The sequence below is a fragment of the Monodelphis domestica genome, chromosome 6, assembly GCF_027887165.1.
Source record: "Monodelphis domestica isolate mMonDom1 chromosome 6, mMonDom1.pri, whole genome shotgun sequence".
Taxonomy (NCBI): Eukaryota; Metazoa; Chordata; class Mammalia; order Didelphimorphia; family Didelphidae; genus Monodelphis; species Monodelphis domestica.
Window position 1 is genome coordinate 2,952,887 of NC_077232.1, and position 23,119 is coordinate 2,976,005.

Here is a 23,119-nt window from a genome sequence, read left to right on the forward strand (position 1 = left end):
GGCAGGCAAGAAATAAAGGAAATGGTCTAGAATTTGGGGGTTGGGAGGTAGGGCTGGGCCTGCAGGTGGTTGAGGCACCTGAAGCATAGAGGTGATGGTTGAGGGCAATAGGTGGCTAAGGTCATCAGGAAGGAGTGTGTAGAAATTAATAAGTCATAAGACAATGCCTTGGAGAATGTCTCTATTTAGGTGGTCACAAGTGAGTGAGGACCTGGAGGAGGCAATGTCAGAGAGAACCAAGAGAGTGTCATGCTTGTACAAGAACATTCATAGCTGCGCTCTTTTTGGTGGCCAAAAATTGGAAAATGAGGGGATGCCCTTCAATTGGGGAATGGCTGAAAACATTGTGGTATCTGATGGTGATAGAATACTGTTGTGCTCAAAGGAATGATGAACTGGAGGGACTCCATGTGAACTGGGATGACCTCCAGGAAGTGATGCAGAGTGAAAGAAGCAGAACCAGGAGAACATTGTACACAGAAACAGATACATTGTAGCACAATCGAATGTAATAAACTTTGCTACTAGCAGCAATGCAATGACCCAGGACAATCTAGAGGAACTGAGGAGAAAGATTGTATCCACATCCAGAGAAAGAACTTTGGAAGCAGAAACCAAGAAGAAAAACATAGGATCAATCATGTGGATTGATAGGGGATGTAGACTCTTATGATCACCCCAGTGCAAATATCAATAATATGGAAATATGTCTTGATCAATGACACATGTAAACCCAGTGGAATTGTGTGCTGGCTTTGGGAGTGGTTGGGAGGAGAGGAGAGAAGGAACATGAATCTTGTAACCGTGGAAAATTATTCTAAATTAACTAATTAAATAAAACTTTTCCGAAAATCTAAAAAGAGAGAGAGAGGATGTCATGGCAGAGAAACCAAAGAAAGTGAGATTTTAGAGAATGGAGAGTGTGATGCTATCAAGTTCAGTGATAACATCTAAGGAAAGTTGGCTCAGGAGTTAGAGGGCTTGGGTTCAAAACTTGCCTCTTATAGTATATATTCTTGGGCACTCCCTAGGCCTGAGTTTCTCCATCTGTAAAAACATTTACAAAGTTCTTGCTGTCTTCCATACCTCCTTCCACTCCCCCAGAACTGGTTTCTCCTCATCTCCTGTGGGCTGCCCACACAATCTCTGCCCTTCAACATTCTACCGTGTTTCTGGTCCTGGTTCAAATGCCACCTTTTCCATGAAGCCTTCCCTTCTCTGACTCCCAGGGGAAAAAAAGCTGGCAATAATTTCTTCCTCACATGATCTCATAGCACTTAGTGCTCCATTCATGCACTAATTATATTGTTTTTGTGCTAATTATATCCTAACATATTTTATTTATGTGTCTACATCTTATCTCCCTACTACAGTATATGGGGACGTATCTGACTATTTTAGAGAGGATTCCTTGTTTGGGGTGGGTGGGATGAGGTGGCCTCTAAGGTCCTTTCCAGATTGAGATTCTGTGTTTCTAAAAAGAGCTAAGTTACTTGTCCAAGGCAACTACAGGATAGTAATGTTCCTGTTTGACAAATGGGGAGACTGAGGCATAAAGCAGTCATGGAGTATCAGCCCATGTCTTTCTGACCCCATGCACATTCTAATGAGGGGGCTACACTAGAGGCCTCTTCTGGCCTTGGAGGTAAAGATGAGGAAAGCTGAGCCATCCCACTGGTCATCCCTCAGGCTGTCTGACACCCAACCCCTCCGCAAAGCCTCCAGGGCTGAAAGGGTTTCTGCCTTTCTGAATTCTTTTTGGGGAGGAGAGAGGCTGAGAGGAATTACTCTGTGGGACTCTGAGGGAAACGGTAGAGAGAGCAGGAGTAGTCTAGGCACCTGGGCATCAGGCTCTCTAGAAGACTTCCTTTTATTAGCGGACAGGCTCAAAGGTGTGAGTTCCTTTCCAGAAGGGGTGAGAAAGCCACAGCCCGGAGAAACTGAGCTTTTTAAGTTGCCTGTTTTCCTTACACCCTGCAGTTTCCTCTTTAATGCACTTGAGTCAAGAAGACCTGAGCTCAGGGGCAGCTAGGTGGCTCAGTGGGTTGAGATAATGTGCCCTTAGAACCTTCCTAGCTGTGTGACCCTGGATAAGTCAGTTAGCCCCCATTGCCTAGCGCTTACCTCTTCTTCTGCCTTGGAACCAGTACAGTATTGATTCTAAGACAGAAGGTAAAGGTTTAATTTTTTTAAAAAGAAGACCTGGGTTCAAATTTTGCCTCTGATCATCTTTAGCTGTGTTCTGATACATGGAAGTCACAGGCCTGCAAGCCATTCTCAGCCCTGAGAGCCCCCAGGCGTTCCTGCCCCTTTCTAAGCCGGCTCCTGTTTATTTAGCCAGAGACCCAGGGGCGGGGGAGAAGAAGATTGGCCTGTCCCCTCCAGTGCCTGAGCCCCCTGCTCACTGTGGACACCATTCATCCCATCCTTGCTGCCATTGGCCAGGGACAAGAGGAGACGCATGTCGCTGGCTTTGGCCATTCCAGGGCATCCAGCACCACTCCGGGCTCTCTGGAGAGCAGGAGCTTGTGGGCAGATGTTTGCTCTCCCCAAGCTAAAAGGAGAGGCGGTTCTGAAAAGCTAGACGGGGGAGCGGGAGGGAGGGAGGGAGGGAGGGAGGGAGTGTGCGTGTGTCAGAAAGACAGAGACAGAGACACAGAGACACAGAGACACAGAGAGACAGAGTTAGTTTAGCAAAATCACTCAGAGTTGCTGAGGCCGAGCCAGTTAGCAATTGGCCCTGGGGAAAGGGAAAGGGGGCAAAGGCTGCAGGCTCCTCAGCCTCTTCCCTCCCCGCCCGCCCTACGCCCGCCGGCCGGCGCGCTCCCTGCCTGCAGCCTCTGGGCTGCCATTTGACTGGAGCTCCTGCTCGTTACTATTTCAATTATGCAGATTCTTGATGCTGGGGAGGTTTGTGGCGGATGACGCCAAGGCAGCTGCCCGCCGTGCCCATTGTCGGCTCGTCAGCTGATCGGGGTGGGAGGGGGGCTCTTCTTGCAGCAGCTCGCTCGCTCACTCGCATGCAGCTCGGCTGGGCTGAGAGGGGGCTCTGGGGGCGACGCGCAGCAGCTCGGTGACTCGCTCGTGCCTGCCGCCAGCGCAGGCAGGGGGCAGAGCGGATCGCGATCTCTCTCTCTCTCTCTCTCTCCGAGATGCTGCTGCCTTATGTCGCTCGAGCTGGGCTTCCCGCGGGCGCCCCCGGAAGATGCGGCGGGCTCGGCCACGCCGGAGGGGCTCGGGAATGAGGACGCTCCGGCAGCGGCAGCGGCAGCGCACAAGGGTCCCCTTCCGGGCCCCGGCCGACATGATCCGCCTCTCCCCGGGAGTGCAGCCCCCCGCGCACAGCGCCAGAGCTCTCTCGGTTCTCCCCTGAACTCCCATTGTGTCATGCTCCCGTTCACCGCCCGGCTTCCCCCGCCGCCGCCGCCGCCGCCGCCGCCGCCGCCTGTCTCTGCCCGTTCCACTCGCCCCGGCCTGTGGGGCTGCAGGGCGCCCGGGCTCCGGGGCTTCTCTGCTCGGCCGTGATCCGGGGCTGTGACGATGAACCTGCCGGGCGTCGGAGGAGCCGCGGCGGCCGTGATGATGGTGGGCTATAATAACGGGCGCTATCCCCGCCATTCTCTCTACAGCGACTGCATTATCGAGGAGAAGACGGTGGTCCTGCAGAAGAAGGACAATGAGGGCTTCGGCTTCGTGCTCCGGGGGGCCAAAGGTAAGCAGCCCACGTGCGTGTGCCCGCCTGCCCGCCTGCCTGCCTGCCTGCCTGCCTGCGTGGGGACGGGGGCCGCCGCCGGGCCGCTGCCGCTGCTGCCCGGAGGCTGCCCGCTCCCGAGTGGGGCCCTTCCTGGCAGAACGCTTCTCTGCTGCTGCACAAGATGGCTTTGCACGGCTGCTGCCTTCCCTGCTTCCTTGCAAGCGGTGGGTGGAATCCGGGCTCCAGCTGAGGCCAGCCAGCGAGGGAGGGAGGGAGCCAGCATGGCAGCCTTCGCAGCCTCCCCAGGCAGGCGAAAGCAGAGGGCCCGCGGGTGGGCCTCGGGAAGGAGCCTGGGGGAGAGGCCCGGGCCAGCCCGCTGCCCTCGGGCTGTGCCACACGTGGGCTGGAAAGGACAGCCAGAGGGCCTCCTCCCTCCCTCTGCCCAGGTTCAGTAGGAACCTTTCCTGCCCTGCCCCCTCCCTGTCCCTGTCCAACTTTCCTTAGAGGTCAGTCTGCAAACAGGCTCTGTGTGAGAGAGAGACAGAAGGGGGTTGGGGGGGGGGGCAGGGAAGGGAGAGCCAGGCAGGCACACAGAGAGAGACAGTAACAGAGACAGAGAGAGACAGTAACAGAGCCAGAGAGAGACAGTAACAGCCAGGGAAGGGAGAGACAGGCAGACACACAGAGAGAGACAAAGAGACACTAACAGAGACAGAGAGAGACAGTAACAGAGCCAGGGAAGGGAGAGCCAGGCAGGCACACAGAGAGAGACAGAGAGACACTAACAGAGACAGAGAGAGACAGTAACAGAGCCAGGGAAGGGAGAGCCAGGCAGACACTAACAGAGACAGAGAGAGACAGTAACAGAGCCAGGGAAGGGAGAGCCAGGCAGACACACACAGAGAGACAGAGAGACAGTAACAGAGACAGACAGAGAGGGAGAGTGAGGGAGGGGAAAGATAGGCACAGACACACACAGAGAGAGACAGAGAGACAGAGAGAGACACTAACAGAGACTGAGGGGGAGAGGGAGGGAGGGGGAAGGGGGAGACAGGCACAGACACACAGAGAGGGAGAGAGAATGAATGCCTGTGTGCGTGCTGCTGGCTTCCTTCAATCTGTGGATCAGCTTATCCGTCTGCCCACAGCCCCCCAGTGCCCATGGCAGTATCTCTTGAGCCCTGGAGCCCTTGTGGGGGTCCCCACAGACCGGCCTCTGCCCCCTCGAGCTCAGGAGTCCTTGGAGGGCCCCCCAGCCTGGCACTCCCTTACTAGGACTAGAGTCCAGGCCGGGCCCCATCCCCCTTGGCATGGGCAGGCCAGCCCTCGGGCTCCATGGCTGTGGCGCTGAACATGGCCCACGTGACTTGGCGTGGTGTTTTGGTAGTCGTACATGCCAGAGGAGGATCTCTTCCATTTTTAGAACAGAAATTGTTTAGTCATGGACGCTTCCAAAGAGGATGACAGGGTGTCGCCGTGGCTCGCGAGGCCCATCACTCCCTGTTGCTGGCAGATGGGTGTGGGAGAGGCAGGAGGACTCTGGGGGCCCCTCATCCTCTGGCCCGAAGGTCCAAAGGCCGCCCTCCCTCCGGCCATGGGGCGGGAGGAGAACGCAGGCTTCCAAGCAGGCCCTACAATGTTTCTGCACAGCCCAGTGAGGCCTCTGCTCTGCTCTTTGTCCTTCAAGCTGATACTCCCATTGAAGAGTTCACCCCGACGCCAGCCTTCCCTGCCCTGCAGTATCTGGAGTCCGTGGACGAAGGAGGAGTGGCCTGGCAGGCCGGCCTGAGAACGGGAGACTTCCTCATCGAGGTAGGACGCAGAGGCTGTGCCGGGGCTCTCTGGGGGGGTCGCTCGGCGTGCCCTCGGGAGCTGGCGCGGCCCGTGTGGTTTGTTTTCCTCTGTGGCCGAGGCTGGTGAGGATGCGGATCCTCGGAGGCGGGCGCCACGGGGGCTCTTGTGATGCTGGGGGGCGTTCGGGGCGGCCTCGGCCTGCCGTGCTTGTGGTTGGAGGTCCAGAGAAGGCCGTGGCCGCGGGCCGAGAGGCCGGAGAAGCGCCTTGGATGGGTGTCGGGGCAGATGCCCCTCCTGAGAAAGAGCGAGGGGTGATGCTGACCTCGTTGCGGTGGGAGGAGGGAAAGACGGTGGAGCGCAGAGGCTCCAGGTTCTCTGTGTGAAAGGAGAGTGTCCAGGGCCGTGGAGGCCTCTTGGGGTGATGCTCTGGCCAGTCTAGCCGGCAGAGCACAGGGAGGGGGCTCGGGGCCGGCAAACCTCGAACCTGCAGCTGCTCTTGACGCGAGAAGGAGGGCAGGGAAGCGCTTCGGGGTGCTGTTTGCTTCCCACTGTCGGGCTCAGTCCCTGGTCTTTGGGATCCCAGTGAGTTTTGCCGCCCTCACCCGAAAGGCGTCGCTGTGGCCGGTGATACACCCCCTCCCCCTCCCCCGGACTTCTAGGAGAGGAAGCTCGAGCCTTGGACACCCAGCAGGCCAGGGGAGGGTGGCCTGGGCTCTGCGGAGGGGGAGTGCCTGGGACAGCTTAGAAGCCTCCAGCTTGCCTCCCAGGTGGCTCCCCCACATCGCCCAGCGTGGAAGGGCCGGGCCCCCCGTTTTGTCCCCTGTCTTCCGTGGGGGCTCTTGCTGGATGCTCCCCGGCCCGTTTGAGGGCTGGGCTGAGAGGCTGGAATGACACCTTCGCCAAAAGCAGCGTCTGTGCTTCCTGGACGGCCGCCCTTGGGTGGTGGACATCACCCGCGAGGGGAGGACGCTCTGGCTTGCTGTTGCCTCGTGTTTTAAGTAGATTTTCGTCTGCCTGGAAGTGCAGGGAAATGGAGTTGAATCACTTTCTGGAGGATGCAGGAGGGATGTCAGCCGCTTCCTGGGACTCACTTGTGAGTGGCGGAATTCATGAATGAGGGCCCTGCGGCTGGCCGGAGGGCCGGGTTATAGAGAAGGGGGGGGGCGTCCACACCCGCCCCTCGGGGGACACGTGTTCCTCGGCTGTCCGGGGGAGCTTCCTCGGCTTCTGGGTCCGAGCGAGGCCGCCTGGCAAAGGCCTTCCTAGACTAGTCGGGCTTCAGCTGGGCGCGGGGGTCTCGGCGAAGCCATTTTTCACACTGTCATTGCTAAGAGGCTGTTCCGGTTCCCCGGTGACGGGCTTCATAGAGTACCCGGGCCTGTCGCTGGGGACAGTGTGAGCTGGACACCCGGCCGGCCGCCGGACCCCAGGGCAGCCTGCGCGGGGGAAACACAGCACCGACTGCGGGGCTCGTGCCTCGTGGTCCGGGGAGCTGCGGGGCTGGGTAGGCCACCAGAGAAACCACGGCCGGCGGCTGAGGCGCTGCTGGCCAGTTCCTCTTGACCCGCTTCGTCCGGCGAGATGCTGGACTCATGGGGCACCTCCCGGGGATGGCCTGGATGGATTGGCTTTGGCTTTGGGGGGGGCAGGGACACGAGCCATCGCAGGGACTGGAGACCCGCGGAAGGCCAGGAAGGCTGGTATTGTGGGACGTTGTGGACAGGGACGACTCGCCGCTGGGCCTTTGCCATCCCGCTTTGTGGAAAGGCGCCCTAGGCTTCCCTGCTTCCGGAGGCCCCCGGGGGCTGCTTCTAGCATCCCGAGAAGGGGGAGTGGGAAGTCCTCTGACCCCCTGATCAGGCAGGACAAAGTTTGATTCTGATCCAAACTTACACAGCATCATGGCTTCACTCGACCCATCCCGGACACCAGGGTGAGGGGCCACCCCGGGAAGCAGAAAGGCAATTTAGGGCAAACACAAAGGACTGCTGGTCCTGGGGAGAATAATTGCCCTCAGAGTTGGTTGCCCTAAAAATACATCCTTCCATGAACAGTTGGGGTGAATTCATGGATGACAGGTCTGAAGAGGGTTTCAAAAAGAAAGGAAGTGAGAAGTGCCTGGAGAATGTCCTGAAAGCCCCCCAGGAAGCATTTCTCAGCAGGCCTGCCAGAGACCAAGCCCTGGGCTCGAGGAACCCTCGGTTCTAACCCAGTTTGCTCTTTTGTGCCTTTGATGTTCTCAAGTTAGTATCCCAGCACAATGGAGCGCCGGGATTTTTAAAGTTTGTATTGTGTGGCTCTCCTCAGTAGCCAACCCTGAAATTTGGTCTACAATAAGACCTGGATTTTTTTTACAGGCTCCCATTTTGAAAGCAAACATTGAGCCTTCGTGCTATTTTTGTCCAACTGCGTACCCTCTTTTATCTGAAAAACGCCAACCTATAAAGGAAGTTTTGTTGGGGGGCTTCATGTTCCGAGTCGTTGGGTTTAACTTTGTTTTGGTGGCTCAAAAATGAATTCCTGAATTTCTCCTTAATGATTTCCATGTGGCTGTCGCCAGGGAAGCTGCTTGGAGGGCCCTGGTGACTTCTGTAGTTTCTGTTTTCTTGATACTCGAGTGGCTCCTCCACTTTGTACATTAATTTCACTGAGTGTGTTTTCCCTGCAATTATCATCTGAGATAGTCACTACTGGCCGGGGGGTAAAAGTCATCCTCGGTTCTTTTTTCTTTGGAGGAAATGTTTGCTCAGAAGATAGGCCGGTCCCTCAAAGAAAGTCATTTCACCATCAAAGCCTGGGGGGGGGGTAATTATTTTTTAGTCAAACCTTTTGAAATCTGTCTTCGTGCTATTTCCCCAAGAGACGAAATACCTCATAAACACTTCTCCAGCTGTGCTGCGTGAATAGAATAGTTAAGACTTGCTCCACACCTCCATGTGAACATTCACCATTTTCTGCTCTACTAGATTATGTTATTGGCAGGCTGACCAACCCAGTTGGAGGGCTTCTCCAACCTCCTCGGATACAGTGATGGAGTGGAAAGTCTGTTGGGTTGGGATTGGGAGGTCCCGAATTCAGAACCCAACCCTACCCGCTTACTCCCTGTGCTACCTTGGGGCACACCTTGCTCCTCTATGAAATCGGGGCTTGGACTGACTGAGGTCTCTTCCCTCCTTGCCACGTCTGGTTCCATGATCCCACCAGACCACAGAGTTCTGTATGATGGAAAGACCATGAATCATCGGGGGCCAGGCTGTCGGCATAGATTGTGTGTGAGCACTTTGACGCACATTGGGTCTGGGAGCTCACTGATGTGGGGTTCTACTCCATCCACACAAGAATACTCCGGACACATGAAAATGTGAGGAGCTCACTAGAGCATAGATGCGCCTGGCTGAGATGCAGGGCAAAAGGCACTGAATGTAGTGTCAGAGGACTTGAGCTCGAATGCTGACTCTATTGCTTGACACTCGGGGACGTCAAGCAAGTGAAATCAGTCTCTACCTCAGTTTCCTTCTCTATAAACAGAAGGGATTTGACTGAATGGCTCTTAAGTCCTTCCTACTCTAAATCAGCCTAAGAAAGACCCATCAGATCTGCCAAAGTGTCAATGGCCCTGAGGAGATAGGACTTCTGGGGATCGCTTGTCTAGACTATTCTGCAGTTTCTTAATCAGGCGAACTAATAATTCAGCAGTCCTTTCAAAGGCATCACAAGTGTGCTGGGGATAACAGTAAGGATTAAACAATTATAAACTTAGAAGAGAACTGAAAAATCATCTTGTCCAACCCAGTACAAAATCTAAGAATTATTTTAATTTTTTTTCAATGAATAAGCATTTATTTTCTTTCTCTTCCACGCCCCATTTGAAAAAAAAATTAAAAATGTAAGCAGCCCTTTTCTGACATCTCTGACCTCTGGATCACCCCAACTTTGCTTCAGTACTTCCAGGAATGGGGACTTCATTTCCTTAAAAGTCAACCCATTCCAATTGCATGGTTCCCTTCACACACGAGGCCTCCTTCTGTCTCCTTGGAAAAGCCAGAATTCTAACTTAAAACAATCCAGTGAGCTTTCCTGCTCCTCGAGCGAGTCTTCTTTTCGCTCCCCCTGCTCTTTCAGCCATTCCTCCCACCATGTAGTTTTGAGATCTTGCCCCCTGGACTCCCTCCCCAGTGTGCCTCCAGGCCCTGGCTTCCTCTCCTGGCTAACCACTTGTATGCTTTGTCAGCATGGGGATGCTTTCCATGGACCCATTGGGCAAGATGCTCTCTAGGTCCCTTCCAGCTCTCACATGCCTTGCCTCTCATTCCAGTCTGTCGGCTGAGGTTCCCGTCCCTCTCTTCATTCATCCTAAGATGGCCCTGACTTTGAACCCAGTGGCTTATGGGGAGCTTTCAGCCCATGAGCCCAACCCCCCCCCATTCCTTAGCCCTTTCTTCTTCGGTCAGCTCAGGCGCTCCCTGTCCTGTTTTTATGTAGATTCTTCTTGAAGATCCACATTTCAAGAATTCTCCTCAGCCCAGTTAATTCCATCTTGATAGTTTTGGCCTGGTTCAGCCTGCCAAGATCTCTCTGAATCCTCTTTCTCTTGTCCAACTTGTTCTTGATATCCTGCCTAGTTTTGCATCATGTGGGAAATGGAATGGTGTGTTTTCTGTCTTACTATTAATACAAACAAGTGACATTTATATTGGGCGTTACGGTTTGCCCAGCAAATTACCTTCTCTCACTTCATCCTCCCAGCCACCCCGGGGAAGAAGTGTCCCAACTTTGTAGATGACGAGACAAGATCAGAGAAGTCAAGTGGTTTGTCTGGAGTCCCACAACTAGGAAGTGCTGGAGGCAGCTTCAAAGTCAGAACCAGGGACAGGTCCCATCACATCCCCGGGAGATGTTCCTCTCAGTCATTGGGCTACCATCCCTTTCTTCCCCTTTGATGCCTTCTCTGACTCAATTTCCCAGAAGTGATCACTTTGAGCATTGATGGCTCTTTGTCTTTCACATTCTAATGACTGCTGTGCTTATTTCTGTCTTCCACTAGATTGGGTGCCCCTCGTAGACTGGGTCTTGTTCTTTTTGTTTCCTGGTTGAACAGGCAGCATTTCTGTAGCGCTTTCATGTTTGTGTAGCATTTTTTTTTACTTACCCTTCTACCATTTCGTCCAATCAATAAGTTGCCATCGCGGTGTCATTATTCTCCCCATTTTGCTGATCTGGGCACTGAGGTTCAGAGAATGAAGGGATTTGCCCAAGGTCACACGTGTGTGTGAATCAGGGGCTCCAGAGATATTTGAACCTCAATCTCCCTAGATCCCAAGTATCATGCTCTAGCCACTGCATGAGCCATTTCTAATATCATGAGGGATTTGGGCTGAGATGGAGATATTCTCTGTCTGCCACATTCCCTGGATCTATCAACCAAGCCACTCTATTAAGAATCTTAATTTAGTTTCTTGATTAAATACTTTTTAATTATCTTGATTAAAGACCAAACCCTGCTTGATGTCAGGAGGAGGAAAAAACAAATAGTCGGTTTGGACTTGGGTCCTGTTGCCCCTTTTGCTGTCGAGGCTAATCTTACGTGTTAAGTGGGCGCTCCTGGGGCACTGCGTGTCTCCAGACTGCTCGTATCTTGATTCCACGTCCGATGCCCAGGCTGAAGCAGCGCGTTTCCCTTGCTGGCACCTGTAATGGAGCGTACGCCCTTTCTCCAAATGACAAATGAATCCCTTCAGCAAATATATTTTTATAACAGACTGTGTGCAGGGACGCGTGCCTGATGTTATGGAGGATGGAAAGATAGACAAGACACTGTCTCTTCCTTGAAATGGGCGCCTAGTGGAGCAGAGAAGATGCGGAAGCAAATTACTCGAGCAATAATAATCAAGAAGTCCTATTTCAGCAGCACTTCCCATGGTTTAAAGGCGATATCCTGGGAGGGTTCTGCGCCATAAGACAGATGCAGAGTATTAGAGAGGCAGAGGGCGATGCCATCAGGGATGCGATGGGAAGGCTGGGAAGACCCCCGAGGCACTGCTTGGTGCATTCTTCTGCCCTGGACAACCATAACCTTAGAGATATTCACTCCAATATTGGAAATATTAGCCATGAATGTCTACACCACCCACACACTTGTCAGGGACTGTGAGGATCATTAACAAGAGAATGGTGGGACCTGGTTTCCATCAACTGGCCCTCAGCTTTCATTGATTTGGTGCGCTCCACAGAGCTTGCAGAGCTTGCTAGTTAAGGAGGTGCTCAGGAGCTCCCTCCTCAGTCCAGCCAGGCCATCGGCTTGCCTGTCCAGGAGGCCGTTCTTCTCTTCCCACAGAGATGCCCAAGTCCTCCCTCTACCACCAAACTGAAGCCTGGCGTGGAACCCTAACATGTAGCAGGTGACCAGTTCGGTGTCCCGTTCCAACATGTCCGGGTCTAAGTCAACATCCTGCCTGCCCACGTGGGGGAAGACTCTTCCCATGCAGAGATGATCCGGCCAGCCTATGCAGGCTGCAGTCTGTTATTGTCCTTGTTTTGTCGAGCTGGCAAAAACGTGTGCAGACTCCGGAGCTGTCCAGTGTCCTCCGGATTTCTCATTTCCTGGTTTTCTCCAGGTGTGATTCTGGGTCCTCGCATGCATGTCACGCTGGAGTCCACGTCTTCTCCAGGCCTCTCACACGCATTTCCAGGGATCTCTTTGTGCTTAAAGCATTGCACATCTCTCTGTCCAGAAAGCTGGAGATTGTGCTGCATCCAGTCTGCTGAGAGCATCTTGAGCTTTCCACAAGCTGGACAGTTGCCACCCCAATTCTGACCAGTTAAGGCAATTCAATCAAATCCTTTCAGGGTGGCAAGAGGTGAATGGCCTCTTCTTCAGCTTTCTGACCTAATGTTTTATCCAGCCATTGTCCTTTGAGCCAAAAATAAGTCAAGAAGGAAATCCAGTATTTTTTTTAAGGCAATGGGGGTCAAGTGACTTACCCAGGGTCACACAGCTAGGAAGTAGCTGAGGCCAGATTTGAACCTAGGACCTCCCGTCTCTAGGCCTGGCTCTCAATCCACTGAGCCACCCAGCTGCCCCCCGGAAATCCAGTATTATTTCACGATTTCATCCCCACTGGCTATCTGTTGACATATGTAAGGTGAATGTTTTCCCCATGAAGCCTCAAGCACTGTGATGTAGGACTTTGTTTCCCCAGATTGGTGCTGATGAGTATTGAGAACCAGCTGTCCAAGTAGTGCCATAGTCTCTGAGCCCACGCCTGGAATGGGCTCACTCCTCCCCTTAGGCTCCTAGAGTCCCCTGCTCCCACACGGCCCAGCTCCTGGGCTCCCCTCCCCACATCCCCTTTCCTTTCGGCCTCGGTTGTTGGATCCCTGCTCCTCTCTAAAATGTCTTGTTATTGACTTACTCAGGTTGCAATTTCCCTCTTGTCCCGGGTTCATGTAAACTTGGGAGTCAGAATTGCTTCTTTTTTGTGTCTGTGTCTCCAGCAGCTGCCCCAAGGCCTTGTACAAAGTAGGTGCCTAATAAATGCTTCAGCGATGCCCCAGAGGCCGCCTCCCCCCAGCCACTGCAAGCTAGTCTGAGGCCCCACCAAAGTTTGTTTCCTCCTGCACTGTCCTTCCTCCTGGTTGATGCCAAGGAGAAGCCTCCTTTCTCAAGTGCTAGGCTTGGGTGGCAAGGTGGCTTCCTTGGGAGAGAAGACAAGTGCAGTGTTTTACCCAGAAATCAAAGGGTTCTTTTTTAATCATTTCTGCAATATGGAGTATCATTTATTCATTCTGTACGTGAACAGTCTGAAACAGGGATGACTCAAATCTGAGCCAAGAGGGGAAGGGAAAAAAAGAGAGTGAGTGAGTAAGAGTGTGTGTGTGTGTGTGTGTGTGTGTGCGTGTGTGAGTGTGAGTGTGAATGTGAGAGTGGGTGTGAGTGTGGGTGTGTGAGTGGGTGTGTGTGAATGTGTGTGTGAGTGTGAGTGTGTGTATGAGTGTGAGAGAGTGTGTGTGTGTGTGAGTGTGTGTGTGAGTGTGTGTGTTTGGGTGTGTGTGTATTTAGAGCTTGGAATCCACTGACTATTCTGTAGGATGAGGCTGGGCTCCAGTCATCATGAGCAGCCTGCTAGGATTATTTAAAGGCAATTTGCTGTGCGTTAGATGCTTAATGACAGAGCTGTGGTGAGCATGTAGATGATGGGCCTTTCTTGCCATCACCGTATAACGTCTCTTGGCCTGAACCTCTGGAAAGCCCGGAGTCCTCTCATCTCCTTACATTGGAAATGAGGAGGTGGGATGAGGTGACCCCTAAGCCCCCTCCCAGCTCTGGCTAATGGCTGAACACATGAACCTCGAGGGACTTTAGCTTCCTTGGCAGCCAGTCGCCAGTCATTCCCTCAACGAGCATGGGCCATGTTGAAGCACAATGGCACGGGATCTGGAAAAGCGGATGATCCGAGTTAAGAGATGTGCCCCGGTTTACTAGAATGAGGAGAAAGAAGAGAAATGACCTGAAGCATCATGAGGCTGGTGGAGTGGATTTGGCGACCCAAACTGGGATCCTGACTGCTCTGTGGCTTTGGCAGAGTCACTCCCTTCCCTGGGTCTCAGTTTCCTTAGATGGATAACAAGGGACTGGGGTGAGATGCCCTCTAGACATTCAGTGGCTGAATGCTGCAGCCGAGGAGGATCTGCCTGGTCTAGAACTTTTAGACAGTGGTAAGCCACGCTGGCTCTACTGTCTCTGGTCAAGGTATACAGAGAGATATTTTATATAACATATAATATAACAGAGAGCCAGGAGACCAGAGCTTAGTCTGAGGGTCATCATTCACTCATAGAGTCTAAGACCATCAGCGCTGAGCTGGAAAGGACCCTGAATAGGCCAACCCCAATGATTTTACACATGAGGAAACTGAGGCCCAGAGACAATAGCACACAGCCATGCAGTGGCAGAGGCGAAGGCTCTCTCGTGGTTTTTGGCTGGATTCCATTGCTTAGTCAGTTCAGCCATTATTTCTTACAACTGGTGCCCGGTGCTAGAGGAGATATAGAAAGAACTTGAGTGTGGTTCCTGCCCTCAGTGGGTTTATAATCTAACATTATCCGAAATGATTTGTGATCTCCAGCATGTAGTCCATGAGGTTGGAGTCAGAGGACTTCGGTTTGGTTGCTGACATTGTCATTTGGGTTAAATTTTTCCTTCTTTGCTCCTCAGTTTCCTCCTTGGTGTATGATGGAGTCAAACCAGATGACCTCAAAAGGTCCTTCTAGCTCTTAACATTTGATGACTCTCAGCTGGGCCCAGATTATAACAGGAACTTAGGTCAGGCCAGGGAACCCAGGGTTTACCCTGGAATCACAGGGAACCTTGGAAGGTCTGAGCAAGAGCGTGACCAGGGTTCGGGCAGGGCAGGGGAGGCAGGTAAGAGTGAGATGGGATAGTTTGGGCAGGAACACAGCAGACATGAGAGACCCCAATACCTCTGGGGCTTAATGCCTTCCTCTTTCCCATTCCCTTCCATCTTCTCTCTAGGTGCTGGCTCATGTGCTGCCTCCCCAATATAAATGTGATCTCCTCGAAGGCAGCTCTCTGTTTGTTTTTCTGTCTTATTCCCGGTGCTTAGTACAGGGCCTGGCATATATCATAACGTCTTAACAAATGTTTGGGAATTGACTGTATATGGAGAACAGCGAAGAATTCTCTCTTTGCTGATGTGTGAACTCATACTGTCTTGGCCTCTCTGTCTTTGATTTCCCTTCTGTAAAATGAGGGGATTCGATTAGGGAAACTACAGCCCTTCCAGCTCTGGACCCCAAACACGCAGTTTCCTGATGCTCTAAGCAGCACGCTTCTTTGGTCGCTCTGGACCCAGCCCCTGTGAGGTCACCTGAGATCTCTGCCCCAGCATGTTCCTGCCTCTTGACAGCACTTCCTGATGAAGAGTTCTCCAAGATAGTGGTCAGGCTGGAAGAAGAGGAAAAGAAACGTGTTGCGGCCAGGAGTGGTCTTTTCCCATTGATTGAATTTGCGAGTGTAGGGAAATGAGTTGCGTGTGCGTGGAAGCCCATCCAGCTACAGATCCTGTGACAGTGAGAAGGACGTGTTCAGAGCAGGAAGAGGTGATGCTCATACCTTCTGTCTCTGATTTAACCAGCTTTGGATCCCACAATGTCCTCAGTGCTCACAACCCTCCCCATTTCCTGACGATCTCCTGTTTGGTTCTTCGTCAGTTAGAGACACGTCCTTTGGTCAGGTCCTTTGGAAGGAATGCAGGATGTCATGCACTGAGAACATTGGGGGAGGAGGAGACCTGGGTTCAAACTGCCAACTGCAGCTTCTTTCCTTGTGGCCTTGGGCAAGTTATTCGTCCTCTTGGTTCCCATTTCCTCTTCTGAACAATACGGGGGTTGGACTTAACCCCATTGCCTAGCCCTACCCACTCTTCTGCCTTAGGACCAATGCACAGTACTGATTCTGGACTTTGGAAGGTGAGAGCTTAAAAAAGCCAATAAGGAGGTTGGACAGCATTGACTGACCTACTGGTCTAAAGGCCCTGTTTTGGGATGAGGGGGACGTGGACAAAAACCAAACCATCCCTTGCCCACGTTCTGCCCCCCAATCCAAATGTATGATCCTTTGGTGAAGGTTCACTTTTAGCAAGACTCATCCATCTGAATGGTATCTGGAGAAATCCAAGGAGGAGGGAGAGACTGTAGGACAGATGCCCAACAGAAGACACCCTTTCCCAGTCCTCCCTGCTCAGCCTGGACTGAGGATGGTGTAGGCTTGGGCGTTCATAGTGGCCGGGAGCCCAAGCTAGATTCCTAGATAAGGAACAATAGCCCTTGTGGCCAATAAGATCTAGGGTAAAAGGGAAGGGAAGAGAAAGAATGTCGGAGCAAAGGAGGGAGGCATCAACATGAAGAAAGCCAGTGGGGCCGAGGCAAGGGAAGGGGCCCTTAGCTTAAAAGGATCTGGGAGCATTTGGATCAGGAAGAGGACTTTGAGAGAGAGGAAGGGATAGGAGGGGTAACAAAGAGGTCCTGAAGAGTGAGAGCTCCAGGGGGATGCTGATGGAAGCCTTAGCTTTAGAGAGGACAAAGCGCTGGTCTTCTTCCACACCCTCCCTTGGAAGGAAGGTGGAGATGCCTTAAGGTAGATGCTCTTTATCCTGTGAACAATGGGAGGAAGGAGGTGATCCGAAATGAGTGCTGGACTACCCAGGCTGCTTATCTATGGGAGCTGGAGAGAAGTTCAGGGCAGACTGGAGTTCACTGACCTGGAATAATAAAAATGTGAACAGATTTTGTGCGAAGGTTTAATGCACAAATTCCCCCGGTAGGTAAACTGCCTTTGGTGGTTTAATACTATTAATAACAGTAATTTATGAGAGGCAGTGAACCGTAGAGGATAGAGAACTGGTTTCAGAATCTGGAAGATCTGAGTTCAAGTCCTGTCTTTGCCTAAACTGGCTACGTAACCCTGGGTAAGTCACTTAACCTCCAAGTGCCTCCCAGCAATACTCTAGGACTATAAATTGCAGAGAAAATGAAAAACCAAGTCAGTAGAAGGAGTTTCCTCATCTGGGAGTTTCTTATATAAATGAGATCATAGATCTAGGCAGAAGTGTCAACCAAGAGGCCACCTGGACCAGATTACAATGTACTTGGGAGACATTGAACAAAGTAAATGAAAATACAATTGAACATAGATAGCATTAATATGTGGTTTTCTAAGCCAACCTGCAGCCAGCAGGGGTCCTAATATGCATTTTGGTGACCCCATTTCTATTTGAGTTTGATAGCCCTGGTTGAGACAGCTGATGTGCTGGTGACAGTGACGATGACGATTCATTCATTATGTGCTTAGAATTAAAAAGAGGAACGTACGGATTCACATATTGATTTTACAGGGAAGAGGCAATGTGGAGTACCAGGTAAGAGTGCTTGACTTGGACATAGGGAGAATTGGGTTCAAATCTCACTTTTGACACTAACTAGCCACATGGCCTTGGACAAGTTCTTTAATCACTCTGAAAAGCACCTGCCTAGAATTTATCAACCAAGTCGTGGATAGTTCATGCTATGGGTTGGAATCCCCATTCAGGGGCACCGAGAATCTCATGTCGCCATGCTGCCTAAATCCCAGATCTCAGGAGCATTCAGAGCTTCAGAGCTGAAAGGATCTTAGAGCTCATTGAGTTCTCCCATTATTTCCCAGAGGAGGAACCTGAAGCCCACAGAGATGAAGAGACTTGGTAAAGGTTACCCAGTGGCAAGGGTAGGATTCAAACTCAGCTCCTCAGATTCCAGATCCAGGCCTCTTTCCTCCAGACAGTGCTTCCTCTACTTTATCATGCCATGTCTTATGTTTCTAACTACTGCTGCCTCCCTCCGCATCTTCTTTTCTTCTCGTTTTTCTGGTTTCATTCAAAGTCAAGCTAAAATCTCATCGTCTCCAAGAAGCTTTCCTCAATCCACTTGAATACTGATACCTTCCTTCCATTGATCATCTCCAAGTGATTCTGTCTGTAGCTTGTTTGTCCATGTGTGCTTGCCCAGCTGTCATCTCCTCCATGGGATTGGGAGCGTGAAAGCTTGAGAGCCTGGATTGTCTTTTGCTTCTCTTTGTATCTCCAGTACTTAGCACTGTGCCTGACATATTGGAAGTGCTTAATAGTTGCTTATCAACAGACCTTTTTTGGTTCTCGATACAAAGCCAGTCGGTGGTCTCTAAGGTGGTCGGTGGTCTCCTGACATCCAGAGAGAGATGGGCTGCCTTGAGAGGGGGCAACTCCAGGGAAGAAGCTACCTTTCAAGGACCATGAATGTGGCTCAGCCACCTTGGTCTCGTACCAGAGTTAATCAGGTTCCACCCTCTCCTCCACCAGGGGGTCGTAAGGACTTGCCTTTGTAGCAAGAAAGATGAACCTGCCTTATGTGCCTTCCCATCCTCCTGGTCCCGGAGGACTCACAGCAATCATAGAATTGCACTCGTCTTCCTTTTAGTCTAAGCAGAATTGGCCATTACGCTTATGGCATCTAAGTAAGCTCCTGCCAAAGAACAAATCGTGGCCGTGTTGGGCCTTGAGCATGGGCAGCCTGAGGCTCATGGATGCGGCTGGCAAATTGTAAAATGTTCCCTGCCAGGACCCGAGTACGAGTTCTTCCAGCTGACTTCTTCTCCTCATCCAAGCTAACTCCGTAGCCAAGTCATTTTCTGGTGTCTTCTCAGAGGCCAGATTGGGGGGTTCCCATCTAAGCAGAGTTGGAAGGAGCGTGACAGACAGTGGAGGGGAAACTCCTCGGAACTAATCATTTGTGGAATAGGCAGGGCCAAGCATTCCGTGTGAGTGTGCTCCACCCCAGGCATCGGAGCAGCCCGCCTTGATGAGGAGGCTGACCACAGCCTCTTGGGAGCCAAAGGGAAGCCCCGTTAGACCTCAAAGATATTCTTCCTGAGGGGAAAGGAAGTGAGCATTCGGTATTGAGCTGCTGCTGTGTGCCAGGCCCTGTGCTGAGCTCCAACGAATCCCATCTCACTTGATCCTCGCGGTGGCCCTGGGGTGTCGAAGCTATTATTCGTCCCATTTTACAGATAAGGAAGCGGGGCCAGACCGGTAAGTTCCTGCCCAAGCTCACACCCGAGCGAGCACACTCAGCTGGTTTCCACCATCTCTCCGGGGAAGAAGCCCTGTTTCCCTTCGGCATGGATTACACCCTAGAGTGGCCTCTAGCATCCTGGAAGATGCGGTTGGTTTCCAGGCAGACAGACGCTCCATGTATGGTCTGCTCCTCACCTGGGGATGCCAACACTCCTGGGCAGATGGCAGTGGGGAGCCCACGGCCTCCTCAGTGGCATTCGTGACAGGCTTCCAGAGGAGCCGTTCTGTACAGAGCCCAAAATACAGGGGAGAGGCCTGGGGCAGAGGGCCAGTGTGGGTCAGGAAGGGCTCCTGGCCTGCCTCTGAGACTCTCCGGGCTGTAACTGAGAAACCCCAAGAGGCAGAGAAGGTGCCAGCCTGACCGAGGAGAAAGCAGAAGGTCCCAGTGCCCAGGCATCCCGAGTTGGGTCCCTGTAGCTCTGCCCATCCTATGGCGCATCGCCCAGGATCTTCTCCGGGCCAGACCTTCGCTCTTGAGGCTGCCCAGCACCGAGCCTCCCAGGACGCACCAGAGCCCGCCTCCATGCGTAGCATGAAAAGAGGGACCCATTTGTGCCTAGAAGAAGCGTGTGGCGATGCCCAGAGGAGGGAGGGCAGCGTTCATCTCTCCCGTCCTCGGCTTCTCCTCTTTCATCCCGCGCTCCTTTATGGGGAGAAATACAGAGAAAAGCGTTGTTCAGTGAAGGTGCAGAAGTTGTTTCTACATGGAATAGGACAAAAATAAAATATTTGAGATAGAATGTTAACGTGCAGGTAAAGAGAGCTGGTGGTCGAGGGAGCTCTTCCCCTGGCAAGCCTGTGGCTCCCCCTCCCCCCGGCACTCGGATCATCGCTGGTCCCAGCATCTGCTGCCACCCTGCATTTGAATTCTGTAAACAAAATGGCCTATTTGCATTGAGTCCTTTCCCCGGACCTCTGATTCATGCAGAGAGAGCACTTCCCTGCTGACAGAAGACCTTTGCTCAGCGGGGGAGGACTAACCTCCTGTGGGACTGGGAAGGCTCTGCACAGCCACCATCAGCTGCCATCTGCTGCCACCTGTGGGGCTGGCGACACCCTTCCCAGGCTGGTTTGTATGATGGCAGTCTGGGAGGGACCCTGAAGCTAGACTCATCCGGGCTGGGCCAAGGCCCTTGGTGTTCAGAAGCGGAAGCTCAATCCCCCCAGAGAGGAAAGGGAGAGATGAGCCAGGCCATGGGGAGCAGAGCTAATACTCACCCTCAAGCCTTCAGACTGCCAGGCAGTCTGGGGCTCCTTCTAAGGGTCTCCTCCGTGCCTGGAACTGTCCGAGGTTCTCTCCATCCGCCTCCTGGACAGGAACATCCAGCATTTACTGGTCTGAGCATGACTGAGGAATTGCTGTCAGACTCTCGAGATGGCCCCATTCAGTCTGGTCCGAGCTTCTCTGGGTAACGTCCTTCCAGAGACCCTGGGAGATAGCTGGGGGGCAGGAAGGAAACACCCCCCCCCCATAGTCAACCCTGTAGCAGGTCTCTTTCATCCAAAAGAATATGAGCTCTAGGAGGGCAGGGGGCATCCTTCGTCTTCTCTCCCCAGTAAGTACCTGCCATTCAGTAGGTGCTTAATAAGTGCTCACATGAATGATGAATGAATGGACGGAGGTATACGGGTAAGGGAATGTGCATTTACAAATATGGTCGTATTTGGTTCTCACAACAACCCCATGAGATAAATGCGATGACCTCCATTTTAGAGTTGAGGAAAAGGAGTCAGATCAAGATCAAGGACTTTCCCCGAATTATACAGCTGGTTTGTGTCTCTGAGGCTAGATTTGAACTCAGTTCTTCAAGCCCCTCCCAGCATTCCTGGATAGACAGTCAAACGGGTAACTTTCCCTTCACGGCCTCTCTCTGTCCTGCCTTCCTCTCCATTCCCACTTCATCTAAGACTTCATGATGTGTCACACCAGGATTCAGAAATAGCTTCCTGATGATGATAAGAAGGAGAAGAAGACCTTGCTGGTTCTCTGATCCCCTCCATGCAGCTATCTCCTCCTCTGAGTGTCTTCTCACCCACAGGGGTGTCTGTTCTCTCATTCAACCTCCCCCAAAGGGTCTCATCCCTGTTCCTTACTATCCGGGTGCTGTTACACAAGTCATGTAATCGCTGAGGTCCCAGAAGGCTCAGAGGAGGAGCTTTGAAGGCAACTTCGGGCTCCAGTCTATGGACTTCTGAGTCCCCAGCTGCACTCTGCATGCTCAGAGCCTTCCTCTAGGTCTCTTGATGTTATGTGGATGCTAGCAAAACATGTGGGCTGCTTCCTTGCCATCCCTTAGTTTTGCTGCTGATTGCTCTGCCTCCTCTAGCCCATCATGGCCGGAAAAGTGACTGTTCCTACTAGCCTGTGCAACAGGGCACTGCCAGCCTTTTGGCCCTATTCTACATGCAAGGTAGCTGAAGCTCTGAGAAGAGAAATAACTGGCCCGTGATCAAATGCGTCAGTCAGGACACAGACCCAGGTCTTCTCACCAGCCAGGACTCCCCCCCCCCTTATTTCCCATGAATCTTCAGGGACCTGCGAGCCAGCACAGTGGAATGGAAAAAGCACAGGTCCTGGAGTCAGAGGTCTGAGTTCAAGTCTGGTTCTTATTGGTGGAACCCTGCAAACCTTGTTTCATCTCTCTGGGGGGAAGGGGCATGCTATGAAAACGTGTGATTTGGACATCTTATGGCCTTATTATTATCATCATCATCATCATCATTATTATCATTACACTGCCTGACTCTGTGCACCATTGCCAAAAAGGAGATTTCCTAAAGTTTACCTTTTCTTTGTGTTACTATAGAGCTCGACCATCTCCCCATTCTCCCCGTTGCCACCTTTCCATATCCTCCACAACTGCCCTCAGTTGTCCTTAGAACGCACCATTGAAATTCCCGGACCATTGTCTGGGCTATTTCTCCCATGATCTGATCTATATTCTATCCATCCTTTAAGGCTGAGCCAAAAGCCTTCTTCCTCCATCTCACTCCGATATTGCTTGCCATACTTGAGGGATTCTTCATCCCGATGGGGTGCGCGCTCCCTCCTCCAATATGGCCCTCAGAAGTTACACTGCCTAGAAGAGCCAATCTCTAGTGCTAGTCCATCCCTGGGGAATCCCAAGGCTCTCCAGCTGAAACTCCAGAGTCCGGAGCTCCTGCTAACTAGAGACTCGGAGCAGCAACATCAGGACGAGTTCAGGTCTGTACACACAGGAAGAGTCAAGGACAGCTTTCAGAAAAGCGGCGATATCGCCGTTCAGATACTGATCAAACAGTAGTCATCCATTTGTCATGGATGCTTTCGTAGATACAGAAATAAACAAGGCTCCTCTCCGGTCCTCTAGGAGCTTACAACAGGATCAATAGCAATGATTGATTCATAGATAATGGAAAAGATGTGCAAACAGCATCCTCTCCCATCCTCCCCTCCCCTGTCACTTCCCCCTAAGACCCAGTGGTCCCTGTCTTATAGCAAGGAATAGCAGGGGAGCAGAGCAAACAAGCACCGGGCCACAACTGGCAGAGGGGGAAATAGTCTTCCAGCTCTCCACAAGAGAAGGGAGAGAAGCCCATTTCATCCTCTTTTCTCTGGAATTAAACTTGGATGTTTTGCATGATCTGATTGAGAATGCTCTTTGATGTTGTCTTAGTAAAGTCTGTTTATGCTTTTCCTGCAGTTTTGTTCTAAGTCTATTCAAACAAATCTTCCTCAATTTCCCTGCATTGCTCATTTTTAAATTTCTTTTCTTGCAAATGCTACAGGGGGTTTAGCCATTCCCCAAATGTGGACACACATTGGACAATTTTTTACTACCCAAAAAGTGCTGCAATAATTATTTCTTTCTGATTTCACTTCCCTGGAATGTATTTTGAGGTCATTGGGTTAAAGGATATGATGGAATATCAACTCCCCCAATTCAATATAGCAATGTAGCAAATGCAGACGTATTTTCTTTTGTCT

General features: G+C 52.0%; 1 protein-coding gene across 10 annotated transcripts in view; it reads left to right on the forward strand.

Moving 5' to 3' along the window:
* SHANK2 (SH3 and multiple ankyrin repeat domains 2) overlaps positions 1 to 23,119 on the forward strand; it is a 433,543-nt gene that overhangs the window by 232,356 nt on the left and 178,068 nt on the right. For all 10 annotated transcript variants that reach the window (XM_056801156.1, XM_056801157.1, XM_056801152.1 and 7 more), the window contains exons 6-7: positions 3,630 to 3,712; positions 5,382 to 5,506. In XM_056801156.1, the coding sequence (XP_056657134.1) occupies positions 3,630 to 3,712; positions 5,382 to 5,506 (208 nt within the window). The remainder of the gene's footprint in view (positions 1 to 3,629; positions 3,713 to 5,381; positions 5,507 to 23,119) is intronic.